Source organism: Oncorhynchus clarkii, chromosome 10, assembly GCF_045791955.1.
Source record: "Oncorhynchus clarkii lewisi isolate Uvic-CL-2024 chromosome 10, UVic_Ocla_1.0, whole genome shotgun sequence".
NCBI classification, from domain to species: domain Eukaryota; kingdom Metazoa; phylum Chordata; class Actinopteri; order Salmoniformes; family Salmonidae; genus Oncorhynchus; species Oncorhynchus clarkii.
In genome coordinates, this window is record NC_092156.1 from 62891421 (window position 1) to 62908324 (window position 16904).

The 16904-nt window shown below is 42.2% G+C and overlaps 1 protein-coding gene across 1 annotated transcript; it reads left to right on the forward strand.

Moving 5' to 3' along the window:
• Nucleotides 1-232: 232 nt before the first annotated feature.
• Nucleotides 233-14707, forward strand: LOC139418980 (uncharacterized). Its single transcript, XM_071168779.1, has 6 exons — nt 233-705; nt 1276-1406; nt 1607-1771; nt 7215-7379; nt 7755-7866; nt 12763-14707. Exons 1-6 carry the CDS (start codon nt 423-425, stop codon nt 13641-13643), a joined length of 1737 nt encoding a protein of 578 aa, XP_071024880.1. The 5' UTR covers nt 233-422; the 3' UTR covers nt 13644-14707.
• Nucleotides 14708-16904: the final 2197 nt, after the last annotated feature.

Genomic DNA, 16904 nt, shown 5'->3' on the forward strand with positions numbered 1-16904 from the left:
TATTTACCCAGAATATTTACCTTACTGGGGTGATTCTATTATTTTCTACTATATTTTTGCTAACACACTTCTTTCTAAACAATTCTGCTCTCAGCTTGAAAGATACTTATCATGAGATTTGATATGTAACGTCAAAACAGTTAATGAAACAGGGCGCCAAAATGTTTTATTTAACCACACCCTTTGAGCATTGACGACAACCAATAAGATAATTCCTCTTCAGTTTAAACGGAAGTGAACAGTGACTAAGAGCAATTTCCACGTTTGCGTTTGTATTAGGACGTTTACTAACACCATGGAACTCAAAATATGACATTTAAATGCATAGCGTCACATAATTATCCCAGGTAGTGTTTAATTTTCGTTGGAGACAGGACTTTGTTGATAGATGTTATCTAGGTAACGCTAGCTAGCTGCTAACAATGGCTAACTGTATGGTTTTTCACGCTCAAATAGCCTCCATTATGGAGGTGCTAGCGAATGCAGCCGTTGCAGAGATCTGTAAACTCGTAGACGACGACTATGCAGTGTTTCGTTTGGAAATAACTCAAAGCCGGAAAGAAAACGGCTCATTGCGGAGGAAACTACAGCTTCAAGAACTGAAGGTGGCACGGGAGCGCGCAGAAAGGACAATGCGAGAGCGCGTCCTCGCCAGCCGTCCCAGTAGTGTCAAGATCCTCGACCGAAACAGAGGAATGGCAAGAGGTACATTTTGCAGAAGACCGAGGCTGCGGGGCCTGTCTCCCCGTTCTCCTATGCGCATGTGTGACTTTAGATGTTTTAACTCAGCATTTCCCAAACTCGGTCCTCCAGACCGTTTTGTTTTTTTGCCCTAGCACTACACATCTGATTCAAAAAGTCAACTAATCATCAAGCTTTGTAGTGTTAGGGCAACAAAACAAAAAGTGCACACCTTAGGGTCCCGAGGACCGAGTCATGGAAACTGTCTTAACCATAATTGGGTCTTGGTCAGTTTTTGAATTCTATGCAATAATCCCCCTGATTTAAAATAATTATATTTAATTAACCTCTAACCTCTATAATACCCTATGTATTCTAACCAGATTCTTCTATTTACTGCATTTCCTATTATTTACTCAATTAAAACAATGTGATGCATTAAACATAATACATTAATCAACAAATAGTACATCAAGAAGTTATGAGATTACCTTACATCCTTGCCAATTCTAGACAGTAACAATAGTGTACAATATACCATTGAGAATTGACAGTTGCTAACCTAACCATCTCTTTTCCACCAATCACTCTCAGGTGAAGGACATCTCACTGGAGGCCACAGGAGTTTTGTGAAGCCAGCGAGAGACAATACATGGCGAGATGACCAACCAATCACTGTTGATGAGGGGAGTGGAACCTCAACCCAGCATGTTATTGTTATAGAGGTTAGTGTAATAGTATTACATAAAAAATACAGTATGTCAAATGTGTCCAGTTTACTTCAGAAAGGCTCCCCTCAGCTATTCACTTACTTACATGTACATCTTCATTTAGCTGCCATAGGGGAGCTTGTGAGACTTCCCTACAACACTGTTATCCAATTAGACTCATGTACCTGTAATCACCTCCTCTCTTCTTGTGTCAGTCTGCAGATGCAGAGGCTGCAGGTCCTGGGGTGAAGCTGGAGAGGTCTGAAGGAGAAGAGGACCCACGGCACAGTAGTGACATCCAGACTGGAGTGGCCCATGAAGCCACTGAGGACTCCACCACTGCCCCAGTGCCGCCCAGGACCCAACGCAGCATCACGGAGGTCAGTGGAACGCCGAACACCGTCCTCAAGTCAGAGACAGACACAGAGACTTTAACTGTAACACACAGGCTCCTCCATACAGGATCTGACCACAGTTTAGACCCGGAGAGGCTGGGGCTACTGGGCTGTCCTCCTGCTTCCGGCTCAGAGTACTTTCCGGTATGTCACCAAAGCCAAAGAACGGATCATTACCGTGGAGATGGTGACACGTTACACACTGGTGGTGATCAGTCTTGTTCTTACGCTACAGACGTGGACCGTGGCAACATGCCCTTGGGTTTAGAGACCCAGACTGATCTGTCTAGAGGGGACTGGAACCGGTACAGTAGTAGTGTATACTCTGAAGGGTGCCTAGATAAGAAAGGGGAGGGTCTGATTCTAGATGAGGTGAAAGTGGAGGCCGACGCTTCTCCCACATGGAATGCAGATAGTCACCTAAGAGATGGACACTTACAAAGCGGAGATTTCTTAGATTACAGGGAAAGCGTAGAGACAAATCCAAATGTCGCGACCAACTCCCCTTTACGCACGCTCAGGGATCGCGACCCAGTGTCCACGTTGATGGGGCCTCCCGATTCACACATCCTTTTCAATCAGGTATTGAACTCAAAGGACCAAAAGGCCAAGGCTCTGGGAGGGGGAGAAACATCAGGCAATAGTAAAGAGAAACAGTTCCTCTGCATGTTCTGTAAGAAAAGCTTCAGCTGCCTCCAGAAGATGGAGATCCACCAGAGGGTCCATACAGGGGAGAAACCCTTCAGCTGTACCCAGTGTCACATGCGCTTTGCCCAGGCTGGTAACCTGAAAATCCACCAGAGGGTACACACAGGGGTGAAACCCTTCAGCTGTACCCAATGTCACATGCGTTTCGCCCAAGCTGGCAACCTGAAGATCCACCAGAGAGTCCACACAGGAGTGAAACCCTTCAGCTGTAGCCAGTGTCATATGCGCTTCTCCCACTCATCCAGCCTGAATAGGCACCAGAGGGTCCACACGGGAGAAATCCTACAGTTGCCCTCAGTGTGAGAAGAGATTCTCCCACCAGAACCATCTAAAGATGCACCTGAAGGTCCACACAGGAGAAAGGCCGTTCGCGGGAAGAGCTTCTCCGAGAGGAGCTCCCTCAGGATGCACCAACTGAAAAAACATTCCACTCCATAACATAGATAGTAACCAATCCACTCAGGAATGGTTTAGAGCAAGCCCTGCATTAAAGTCAAAGATTCATTTTCATTATTCTCAGCAAAAATATCTGCAGATTTCAGTGTTGAATGTTCCTGAATATAATATTTCATCCAGATATTGTGTGAATCAGTATATAAGGCATATACATGTGCGTGTGTGTGTGTGTATATATACAACAATACCAGTCAAAAGTTTGGACACACCTACTCATTCAAGGGTTTTTTTCTTTTTACTATTTAAAATATATATATATATCTACACTACCTTTTCAAAAGTTTGGGGTCACTTAGAAATGTCCTTGTTTTTGAAAGAAGAGCACTGTATTTCTGATCAATTTGATGTTATTTTAATGGACAAAATGGGCTTTTATTTCAAAAACAAGGACATTTCTAAGTGACCCCAAACGTTTGAACGGTAGTATATATATATATATATATATGTGTGATGTTCACAAATGCCTATTTCATTACCTCCATTCAACTACTTAATTTTTTTCCCCAATACACTTTTCATTTGAAAATTAATGCAGTTTCTCAAGTTCATGCTGATTTGTTGTTGAGACATATATATGTGTGGTTTTCATATGGTGTATTTAACACTTGTTTCTGTTTAATAAAAACTAAATGTGACTTCTCATTCTAAGACTTTTATTGACTGTATACACTCGAGTGCTTTATAATCAATACACACACTAAATATACCTACACACTAAGTTGGAGGTTTACATACACTTAGGTTGGAATCATTAAAACTCATTTTTCAACCACTCCACAAATTTCTTGTTAACAAACTATAGTTTTGGCAAGTTGGTTAGGACATCTTTGTGCATGATACAAGTCATTTTTCCAACAATTGTTTACAGACAGATTATTTCACTTATCATTCACTGTATCACAATTCCAGTGGGTCAGAAGTTTACATACACTAAGTTGACTGTGCCTTCAAACAGCTTGGAAAATTCCAGAAAATGTCATGGCTTTAGAAGCTTCTGATAGGCTAATTGACATCATTTGAGTCTATTGTTGGTGTACCTGTGGCTGTATTTCAAGCCCTACCTTCAAACTCAGTGCCTCTTTGCTTGACATCATGGGAAAATCAAAAGAAATCAGCCAAGACCTCAAAGAAAAACAATTGTAGACCTCCACAAGTCTGGTTCATCATTGGGAGCAATTTCCAAATGTCTAAAGGTACCACGTTCATCTGTACAAACTAAAGTATGCAAGTATAAACACCATGGGACCACATAGCCATCACACCGCTCAGGAAGGAGACGTGTTCTGTCTCCTAGAGATGAACGTACTTTGGTGCGAAAAGTGCAAAATAATCCCAGAACAGCAATGGACCTTGTGAAGATGCTGGAGGAAACAGGTACAAAAGTATCTATATCCACAGTAAAATTAGTCCTATATGGTCAACCTGAAAGGCCACTCAGCAAGGAAGAAGCCACTGCTCCAAAAGCCAGAGTATAGTTTGCAACTGCACATGGGGACAAAGATCTTACTTTTTGGAGAAATGTCCTCTGGTCTGATGAAACAAAAATAGAACTGTTTGGCCATAATGACCATCGTTATGTGTGGAGGAAAATGGGGGATGCTTGCAAGCCGAAGAACACCATTCCAACCGTGAAGCACAGGGGTGGCAGCATCATGTTGTGGGGGTGCTTTGCTGCAGGAGGGACTGGTGTACTTCACAAAATAGATGGCATCATGAGGGATGAAAATTATGTTGATATATTGAAGCAACATCTCAAGACATCAGTCAGGAAGTTAAAGCTTAGTCGCAAATGGGCCTTCAAAATGGACAATGACCCCCCAAGCATACTTCCAAAGTTGTGGCAAAATGGCTTAAGGACAACAAAGTCAAGGTATTGGAGTGGCCATCCCAAAGCCCTGACCTCAATCCTATAGAAAATGTGTGGGCAAAACTGAAAAAGTGTGTGCGAGCAAGGAGGCCTACAAACCTAAGTCAGTTACATCAGCTCTGTCAGGAGGAATGGGACAAAATTCACCCAACTCATTGTGAGAAGCTTGTGGAAGGCTACCTGAATTAAATGTTTGACCCAAGTTAAACAATTTAAAGGCAATGCTACCGAATACTAATTGAGTGTATGTAAACTTCTGACTCACTGGGAATGTGTTGAAAGAAATAAAAGCTTCAATAAATAATTCTCTCCACTATTATTCTGACATTTCACATTCTTAAAATAAAGTGGTGATCCTAACTGACCTAAAACAGGCAACTTTTACTAGGATTAAATGTCAGGAGTTGTGAAAAACTGAGTTAAAATATATTTGGTGTATGTAAACTTCCAACTTCAACTGTACCTGGGGCAGCAGGGTAGCGTAGTGGTTAGAGCATTGGACTAGTAAGGTTGCAAGTTCAAATCCCTGAGCTGACAAGGTACACATCTGTCATTCTGCCCCTGAACAGGCAGTTAATCCACTGTTCCTAGGCCGTCATTGAAAATAAGAATTTGTTCTTAACTGACTTGCCTAGTTAAATGAAGGTAAAATACCTACTCAAAATAGTTTAAGGTTTGTCTGATGACTTTTCATAGCTGACATTTTTACTCACATCATATTGATGTCCTCCATGTTGAGTTTAACCACAATGAAGTAATTGTGTAACTACAGTATAGCACTCAATTGTATTGGGGATGGGTAAATACTCCATGTTGAAAGTCTATTTATTATCTGTGTGTGTGTACCTGAGGGAGTATATACAGTGGGGCAAAAAAGTATTTAGTCAGCCACCAATTGTGCAAGTTCTCCCACTTAAAAAGATGAGAGGATTTTTAATGAATTTATTTTAAAATTATGGTGGAAATAAGTATTTGGTCACCTACAAACAAGCAAGATTTCTGGCTCTCACAGACCTGTAAATTCTTCTTTAAGAGGCTCCTCTGTCCTCCACTCGTTACCTGTATTAATGGCACCTGTTTGAACTTGTTATCAGTATAAAAAAACACTTGTCCACAACCTCAAACAGTCACACTCCAAACTCCACTATGGCCAAGACCAAAGAGCTGTCAAAGGACACCAGAAACAAAATTGGAGACCTGCACCAGGCTGGGAAGACTGAATCTGCAATAGGTAAGCAGCTTGGTTTGAAGAAATCAACTGTGGGAGCAATTATTAGGAAATGGAAGACATACAAGACCACTGATAATCTCCCTCGATCTGGGGCTCCATGCAAGATCTCACCCTGTGGGGTCAAAATGATCACAAGAACAGTGAGCAAAAATCTCAGAACCACACGGGGGGACCTAGTGAATGACCTGCAGAGAGCTGGGACCAAAGTAACAAAGCCTACCATCAGTAGCACACTACGCCGCCAGGGACTCAAATCCTGCAGTGCCAGACGTGTGCCCCTGCTTAAGCCAGTACATGTCCAGGCCCGTCTGAAGTTTGCTAGAGAGCATTTGGATGATCCAGAAGAAGATTGACAAAATAATGAAAGCAAAATATAACCTTTTGGTAAAAACTCAACTCGTCGTGTTTGGAGGACAAAGAATGCTGAGTTGCATCCAAAGAACACCATACCTACTGTGAAGCATGGGGGTGGAAACATCATGCTTTGGGGCTGTTTTTCTGCAAAGGGACCAGGACGACTGATCCGTGTAAAGGAAAGAATGAATGGGGCCATGTGTCGTGAGATTTTGAGTGAAAACCTCCTTCCATCAGCAAGGGCATTGAAGATGAAACGTGGCTGGGTCTTTCAGCATGACAATGATCCCAAACACATCGCCCGAGCAACGAAGGAGTGGCTTCAGAAGAAGCATTTCAAGGTCCTGGAGTGGCCTAGCCAGTCTCCAGATCTCAATCCCATAGAAAATCTTTGGAGGGAGTTGAAAGTCCATGTTGCCCAGCAACAGCCCCAAAACGTCACTGCTCTAGAGGAGATCTGCATGGAGGAATGGGCCAAAATACCAGCAACAGTGTATGAAAACCTTGTGAAGACTTACAGAAAACGTTTGACCTCTGTCATTGCCAACAAAGGGTATATAACAAAGTATTGAGATAAACTTTTGTTATTACCAAATACTTATTTTCCACCATAATTTGCAAATAAATTCATAAAAAAATCCAACAATGTGATTTTCTGGATTTTTTTCCTCATTTTGTCTGTCATAGTTGAAGTGTACCTATGATGTATATTACAGGCCTCTCTCATCTTTTTAAGTGGGAGAACGTGCACAATTGGTGGCTGACTAAATATTTTTTTGCCTCACTGTATCTGTATCACCTGTCTCTTCTAGGAGGAGGAGGGTCCAGAGGTGCTGTTTGTGAAGGAGGAGGGCTGTGAGGAGGGTCTGGCGAACCCTGAGGGGAACATGGTCATGGAGGACAACCAGACTACACCTCCTTCTGAACCCACAGAGGAATTAGCTGAGCAGCACAGGACCACATACAGTCTCACTGAGGTGAGCCCACTGTAAACTACTGTCTGAATGGTTATGTTAGGTCCCGTATCCACAAAGAGTCTCAGAGTAGGAGTGCTGATCTACGATCAGTTTAGCCTTTTAAATCATAATGAATAAGACTATGTAGACAGGGGACCTGATCATTGATCAGCACTTCTACTCAGATTCTTTGTGGATACGGGCCCAGGTCTTGATTTATTTTTTCAGAAGGGTGGGACCATGTCTTTGAATTATCAAACCATTTCAAAGAGTGTCAAGTAATCAAATCAACTAACATGTTTGCATAGTACTCTTCGCAATCCTTCATTGCCCAATCAGAATATGCTCATATGAGATTTCTTGATCCAACATCCTCTCACTCTGTATCTCTTACAGTCAGTAGACATGGAGGATGGGAAGCCTGATCTGCTGCTGGTCAAAGAAGAGACAATAGAAGACGGACCAGAGAACATTGATCTGCTGAGTGGAATAAAGATGGGGGAGCAAGGTGAGGGAGAAATACATATAACCCATAGATCCTCAACAGGGTTCTACAGTGCTACCATTTTACTCACATATGCATCTAAATATTTTGTTGTGCAATGTGGAATTTTAATTTAGGAGCGTCAGTGTGCCTAGAAAAATTAAAGATTCTAGCTTTAATACCTGAAATATTTTTAATTGTGCTCCTAAATTTATTTGTGTGCCTACATTTTACTTATACTTACTCCTTGTAAAAAAAAAAGTCAGCATAGAGCCCTCTTCAATGGGAATAGTGATGTGCTTGGATATTATTTTCTTCATTCGTTGGGGCGGCAGGGTAGCCTAGTGGTTAGTGTTGGACTAGTAACCGAAACGCAAGTTCAAATCCCCGAGCTGACAAGGCTGTTCCTAGGCCGTCATTGAAAATAAGAATTTGTTCTTAACTGACTTGCCTAGTTAAATAAAGTTAAAAAAATCATAAAATTAAATGAATACAACTTATGTTGACATATACAAAAACACAATGTATGAACTTCACCAGGTAATTGACATAAAAATGTATACGAGTTCCCCCTCAGTCACTCAACTTCGGTACAACATACCGAAGTCGCACTCTCGTGACCGGTTGAAGGATCCACAATCACACCTGACAAGGCCAATGAAATCTGCACCTTGCTGGAAGCCCCGCCTTCCAAAGGTGATAATCATGAGGCTCAGATTCATTCCTTCAACTATTCCACTCTTCACCTGGATGTGAACAGGAACAATTCACGCTACTGAAACAAGCAATTACAAAACGTGACTGTCTTACGTTGTGCCAACTAAACTGTCTCATAGTGGTAGAGCGTGCTCACCCCCTGGACATTGTGTGCTGAAGTTTGTATTTGGTATCATTAATTATTCTTCAGTTTGCTGGATCAATGGTTAAGATGGCTAAGAAAGCGACCAAGATGACGATGGCTAAGCCGGGTTCGAGGTCACGATCATGCCCCCAGTCATGCGGGTTATACTATGTCGAACCGTGTGGGCATTGCCACATACTGTGTGAAAACTTCCTGGAAAGACGTGTAGCATTCTTGTAGCATTCTTTGTGACTTTCCTTTCCAAGAATTTGGCAACTTGGCTGGGACCGAGGTACAGGAAGTGGAGAGGGACTTGAGGCTGTTGTCGGAAAAGGTGGAACTAGCTTCCCAGCAGGAAGATGGTGAGCCGGTGGGTTTGGTGACATACAGGGCCCATGTTCGGATGACGACATGGTGTCCCTGGACAGCTCAGGGGGTTTCCCCGGGTGATGAAGAGGACTTTATTTGGGGACAGCCACCTCCTCACGCAACGAGAGTAGCATCATTTTTTGGTACTCCAAGAGGGGCCAGGGGCTGAGGGTGTTGGCCTATCTGAACGATTGGCTGATAGCAGTCAAAGGATCAAGCAGTGTTACCCACATCGAGGCTAGTGCTCCATGTTCCTTCTCTAAGTTTTATTGTAAACCAGAAAAAGGAGCTGTCTATTGCAGCACATTCCATTCCTGGGTCTCGAGTTAGACTCATCCTTAAATTGCACTTTTCTACCCCTGCAGAGGTTGTCAGGTTTCCAGCTCTGCTTGGCCCAATTTTCGTCTGGGGCACACAGTACATTTTCACCAGTTCCTGCGCCTACTGGGGATGATGATGATGCTTCTATGATGGGGGTCAGTACCCTGGGGCTGTTCCAGTGCTGGGTGCTAGCAACACGCTTGGATGCATTTCGTTACCTAAACCAGTCAATTCAGGTGTCCCCGACATGCCTTCAGGCACTGTCCCAGTGGAGGGTTCTCATGGGCCAGGTGTTGTCCAGCAAGGTGATCACGACAGACTGCGAGGGTTACTGAATTTGGGGAGTATGGATGGTGTCACAGAGTGCCCGGCTTATCAATTACCTGGAACTTCTGATGGTGTACTGGCGCTCAGGCCCTCCTGTGTTTGTTGGGCCGGCATGTGCTGTCAGTGGTGTAAAAAGTACTCAATTGTCATACTTGAGTAAAATTAAAGATACAGTGCCTTGCAAAATTATTATTTTCCCTTGGCGTTTTTCCTATTTTGTTGGATTACAATCTGTAATTTAAATGGACTATTATTTGGATTTCATGTAATGGACATACACAAAATAGTCCAAATTGGTGAATTGAAATTGAAAAAATAACTTGTTTAAAAAAAAAAAATGAAACGTAAAAGTGGTGCGTGCATATGCATTAACCCCCTTTGCTATGAAGCCCCTAAATCTGATGCAACCAATTACCTTCAGAAGTCACATAATTAGTTAAAGTCCACCTGTGTGCAATCTAAGTGTCACATGATCTGTCACATGATTTCAGTATATAAACACTTGTTCTGAAAGGCCCCTGAGTCTGCAACACAAAGCAAGGGGCACCACCAAGCAAGCGGCACCATGAAGACCAAGGAGCTCTCCAAACAGGTCAGGGACAAAGTTGTGGAAAGGTACAGATCAAGGTTGAGCTATAAAAAAAATATCAGAAACTTTGAACATCCCACGGAGCACCATTAAATTCATTATTAAAAATGGAAAGAATATGGCACCACAACAAACCTGCCAAGAGAGGGCCGCCCACCAAAACTCACAGACCAGACAAGGAGGGCATTAATCAGAGCTAAAAGAGACCAAAGATAACCCTGAAGGAGCTGCAAAGCTCCACAGCGGAGATTGGAGTATCTGTCCATAGGACCACTTTAAGCCGTAAACTCCACAGAGCTGGGCTTTACAGAAGAGTGGCCAGAAAAAATGCCATTGCTTAAAGAAACAAATAAGCAAACACGTTTGGTGTTCGCCAAAAGGCATGTGGGAGACTCCCCAAACATATGGAAGAAGGTACTCTGGTCAGATGAGACTAAAATTGAGCTTTTTGGCCATCAAGGAAAACACTATATCTGGCGCAAACCCAACACCTCTCATCACCATCCCAGGAGTGAAGCATGGTGGCGGCAGCACCGGCAGGGACTGAGAAACTGGTCAGAATTGAAGGAATGATGGATGGCGCTAAATACAGGGAAATTCTTGAAGGAAACCTGTTTCAGTCTTCGAGAGATTTGAGACTGGGACGGAGGTTCACCTTCCAGCAGGACAATGACCCTAAGCATACTGCTAATACAAAACTCAAGTAGTTAAAGGCGAAACATTTAACTGTTTTGGAATGGCCTACTCATAGCCCAGACCTCAATCCAATTGAGAATCTCTGGTATGACTTAAAGATTGCTGTACACCAGCGGAACCCATTCAAATTGAAGGAGCTGGAACAGTTTTGCCTTGAAGAATGGGCAAAAATCCCAGTGGCTAGATGTGCCAAGCTTATAGAGACATACCCCAAGAGACTTGCAACTGTAATTGCTGCAAAAGGTGTCTCTACAAAGTATTGACTTTGAGGGGTGAATAGTTATGCACGCTCAAGTTTTGTTTTTTGTCTTATTTGTTTCACAATCAAAAATATTTTGCATGTTGTGTAAATCCAATGATACAAATTTAATTCCAGGATGTAAGGCAACAAAATAGGAAACATCTCAAGGGGGTGAATACTTTCGCAAGCCACTGTACCTTAATACAAATTACTCAAGTAAAACTCACCCAGTAAAATACTACTGGAGTAAAAGAGTATTTACTTTTAAATTTACTTTTGATACTTAAGTATAAGTATAAACCATTTCAAATGTCTTATATTAATTAAACGGCACAATTTTATTTTTATTGACGGATAGCCAAGGGCACACTCCAACACTCAGACATAAATTACAAACTAAGTATGTGTTTAGTGACTCAGTAGGGATGACCAGGGATGTTCTCTTGATAAGTGTGTGAATGACAATTCTCCTTTTCTTTTGTGTGTCAAGGAAAATGTATGGAGTAAAAAGTACATTATTCTCTTTAGGAATGTAGTAAAGTAAAAGTAGGCCAAAATATAAATAGTAAAGTACAGATACCCCCAAAAATACTTAAGCAGTACTTTAAAGTATTTTTACTTAGGTACTTTACACCACTGTGTGCTGGTCATATCTAAGGACGGTGCCTCAGTTGGTAGAGTAAGGTGCTTGCAATGCCAGGGTTGTTGGTTTGATTCCCAAGGGGGACCAATACGAAAACAGTACACAAATGTGTGCTTTCACTCTTGTAAGTCACTCTGGATAAGAGCGTGTTCTAAATGACAAAAATGTAAATAACAGGCATGGGCGGACCCTCCTCACCTCGGCTCGCTCCCTGTTGTGGTGGAGCAGTGCACATTTGCTCTCACTTCAGGTGTAGCATGTTCCTGGTTACCTCAACTGCTATACCCTTGGGTGGTTTCCCAGATATGGGAGCGGTTCGGCAATGCCGACATAGATCTTTGCAAATTGTCTTTTTTTCTGCATGAGGGACCCAAGTGCCCCGTTGGGAACGGACTCTGGCGGACCAGTGGCCTTTGACCTTCCTGTATGCATTTTCACCAGTGGTTCTGATTCAGCCCACGTTGGCGAGGGTGCGCTGGGAGGGTTTAATCATTGATTCTTGGGGCTTTCCGTTGGCCCAGGCTGCCTTGGTTCGGGGAGATCATTTGCCCTTTAGGGGGGGGACCCTGGCAACTCCCGTTGGTCTGGGTGGGGGACAAGTTACTTGCGCTTTCGGCCAAGTAAATAATCTGTCCTACTTGTGGCTAAAAAAGTTAATGTCAAGCCCTGAAAGCGGTATTAAATTGAAGGAATTAATCCTGTGGAAGACGGCGTGTCCAGCGAGGCGTGGATTTCATTGACCTTGCCAGGCGTGATTGTAGATCAACCGAAGTTGCAAGGGTGTGACTCCCCATAGTACGTTGTACCTTGTTTCCCTCCTTCAGGGAACATTAGTTATAACGTTACGTTTTCTCTGCAATGTTTGGAAAGTATTTTGTAACCACTTCTTGCAGGTTGGCTGGAGGCTAATAGAGGAGACTGGGTGAACATCTTGGATTCCCAGACCCAGACCGGTGCCACCAAGGGCCCAGGGGACAACATCACTGAGCAGGCTAGGACCAGAGGCGACATAGTGGAGGTCTGTGGATGGGACAGTGTCCTCAACTCTGGGCTGGGGAATCACAACCAGAAACAGACAATGGAACACAAAACAACAACTGAACTGAGACCAGGACTGGCTGAGACCAGGGTAAGGCGTAGAATTGGTCTGCGGGGACTGGGAGGTGTCCGTATGCGGCTGAAGAGAACAGACACAGACTCGGCTAGCGATGCTCCATCTTGCTCCTATAGTTGTGATTCAGAGAGACTGATGGCGCCTCAGGTTAACCCTCCAACAGGGGCTTCCTTCAGCCTGCCTTCTATAGGATCTATCAACTGGAATATGGACCCTGCGACAACACAGACACTTCCTGGCCTTCATCCTCCTCACACTCTCCTAATGTTAAACCAGACCTCAGATAATGTCAGTGCCTCAACACTAAATGGCTACACAAGCTCATTGACAAATGAAAATAGTAGAGATGGAATCAGTAAAGGTGGCAGCGCCAAAGAGAAGCGCTTCCCGTGTTCGTTCTGTGGGATATCCTTCAGTTTCCCCAAACAGGTGGAGATCCACCAGAGGATGCACACGGGGGAGAAAGCGTTCAGCTGCCACCTGTGCCCAGCCAGTTTCTCCCGATCGTCCAACCTGAAGAGGCACCAGAGGGTCCACACAGGGGAGAAACCCTACAGCTGCCCCCAGTGTGCAAAGAGGTTCTCCCACCACCACAATATGAAGGTGCACCTGAAGGTCCACACAGGAGAAGCAGTTTCCCTGTATGCACAGCAGGAGTAGCCTTATCTGACAAAGTTGTCAATTGGGAGAAATCGTATCACTTGAGCTACTTAGGGGAAACTGTTATTTAGATTAAATATAGTTATCATGTGACGTGTCTTGAGGTAAGAGGGTAATTAACCACATACCCCTCAATAACCCTTTGTTAACTTGTCATTTGAAACAGGCTTGTGTAAATGCCTGTTTTTAGAGAGACAGTAAACCTAGATGGGGGGAATGCATCAATAAGTGTTAGCGCAAATACATGCTAGCTGTTCCCGTAAACTTCCAGTCATTGAGCCAACAACTATCCATTTAAAAGCTTGTCTCTGCAAAAATATAAAAACAAATGTACATATCTTTTGCGGAGATGGCTAAATTAATATAGAGGAAACACTGAATTCCCCTTTAAAAAAACAGCCCCTTCCCACAATGGCACCACGTTCAGGAAGTGTCATCATTTGTTGTTGGGGAAAAAATGGTGTAAAGGTTCCACCCTGTTAGGATTATGCACCTAATGGTTGTTAAATGTTGTTAGAAAAGTTGGCAAATAAGACTGTCAATATTTATTTATCTTTGAATATATTTTATGTATATTTAGATACATTTGTTACTAATTACAGTTACATAGCATCATGTAAGTAATTGTCATGAAATGAAATGTGAATAAATAATTGTAATTAGTAATGTAATTGGCTAGCAACAATATATAATCTATTTTCATGTTTTACAAACTCCGGTTGACAATGTTTTAAAAAAAAAAAAAAAAATTATATGATCAAATAAATAGAAAGTAAACTAATGCACAATATTCATTCTTATTATAGGTGTTATGTTTTTCAACTATTTCATACATGGAACAAAAATATATAATGCAACCTTTAGTGTTTGTCCCATGTTTCATCAGCTGAAATAAAAGATCCCAGAAATGTTCCATTCACCCAAAAAGCTTATTTTGCACAAATGTTGTGCACAAATGTTTACATCCCAGTTATTGACCATTTCTCCTTTTCCAAGATAATCAGCATGATCATTACACAGCTGCACCTTGTGCTGGGGACAATAAAAGGCCACTCTGAAATGTACAGTTTTGTCACTCAACACAATGCCACAGATGTCACAATTTTTGATGGAATGTCCACCAGAGCTGTTGCCATAGAATTGAATGTTCATTTCTCTACCATAAACCACTTCCAACGTTGTTTCTGAGAATTTGGAAGTACGTCCAACCGGCCTCACAACCGCCGACCACGTTTATGGCATCGTGTGGGTGAGTGGTTTGCTGATGTCAACGTTGTGAACAGAGTACCCCATGGTGGTGGTAGGCATATGCTACGGACAAAGAACACAATTGTATTTTATCTGTGGCAATTTGAATGCACAGAGATACCGTGATGAGATCCTGAGGCCCATTGTCGTGCCATTCATCTGCCGCCATCACCTCCATGTTTCAGCATCATAATGCACGGCCCCATGTCGTAAGGATCTGTACACAATTCTTGGAACCTGAAAATGTCCCAGTTCTTCCATGGCCTGTATACTCACCAGACATCACCCATTGAGCATGTTTGGGATGCTCAGGATCAACATGTACGACAGCGTGTTCCAGTTTCTGCCAATATCTAGCAACTTCGCACAGCCATTAAAGAGGAGTAGGACAACATTCCACAGGCCACAATCAACAGCTTGAACAACTCTATGCAAAGGAGATGTGTTGCGCTGCATGAGGCAAATGGTGGTCACAACAGATACTGACTGGTTTTCTGATCCATGATTTCCTTATATCAACTACAACTCAGTAAAATCTTTGAAACTGTTGCATGTTGCATTTATTTTTGTTCAGTAAAGATATTAAATAACTTTTTACTTCATATAATGTATTCATTATTGGTGTTAGTTCTACCCTGTTATGCTTCCTTCTACCCTGTTGTGTTGGTATTTTAATATCAGAATTTAACAATACCATCAAATGTTCTGCATATTTTTGTGGTAACTTGTAGCGATGTAAGGGGTCAACTAAACATTCACCCCCCTTTAGGCTTTTCCTAATTTTGCTACGAACCAATTTAAATGGATTTAATAATCATTTTTCATCAACAATCTAATCAAAATACTCTGTCAACGTGGAAGATTTTATATAGATTTTATATATAACATTTTATATATAAAAATTGGATACTAAAATATACAGTAATCATTGCATAATTATTCACACCTTTTGTTTAGGCAAGCCGAAATTAGTTCAGGAGTAAAATTTCGTTAGACAAATCACATAAGTTACAAGGACTCACTCTGTAAAATAATAGGGGTTGACAACGCTGCCCAGTACACTTCCCCTGTCCCCCATACATACAACATATGTAAGGTCCCTCAGTCAAGTATTGCATTTCAAGCACAGATTCAATTATGAAGACCAGGGAGCTTTTCGAAAAGACTCAAAGAAGGGCAGAGATTGGTAGATGGGTAACAATAACATATCCGAAATGGAATGTCTCTTTATGCATGGTCAAGTTAATAATTATGCTGTGGTTTATGTATTAAACCACCCAGACACATCAAAGATTGTCATCCTTCTGAACTGAACTGTAGGACAGGAATGAAACTGCTAAGGGATGTTACCATGAGGCCATCAGTGATTTTAAAACTCATTGGTGAGTTTAATGGCTGAGATGGGAGAATTGAGGATGGATCAACACTGTACTGACTCCACCTAAATGACAGAATGAAAATAATACAAATATTCCAAAACATGCATCTTGTATGCAACAACGCACTAAAGTAATAATGCAAAAAAACACAGCAAAGGAATACACTTTTTTGCCTAAATGCAAAGCCTTATGTTTGGGGCAAATACAACAGAACACATGACTGAGTAACTGCCTCCTTATTTTCAAGCATGGTGGTGGCTGCATCATGGTATGGGTATGATTGACATCGGAAAACGCTGGGATTTTTCAGGATGAAAAGAAAAAGGATGGAGCTAGCACAGACAAAATTCTAGAGGAAAACCTGCTTCAGTCTGCTTTACACCAGACACTCAGAGGAATTCACCTTTCAGCAGGATAATAACATACGACACAAAGCCAAATCTAAGTTGCTTACCAAGATGTTCGTTCCTGAGTGGCCAAGTTACATTTTTTACCTAAATCAGCTTGAAAATCGAGGTCAAGATCTGTAAATTGCTGTCTAGCCATGATCCCCAACACTTTGACAGAGGTTGAAGAATTTAAAAGAATATTGTGCAAATATTGCACAATAGCCTACAGGTGTGCAAAGCTCTCA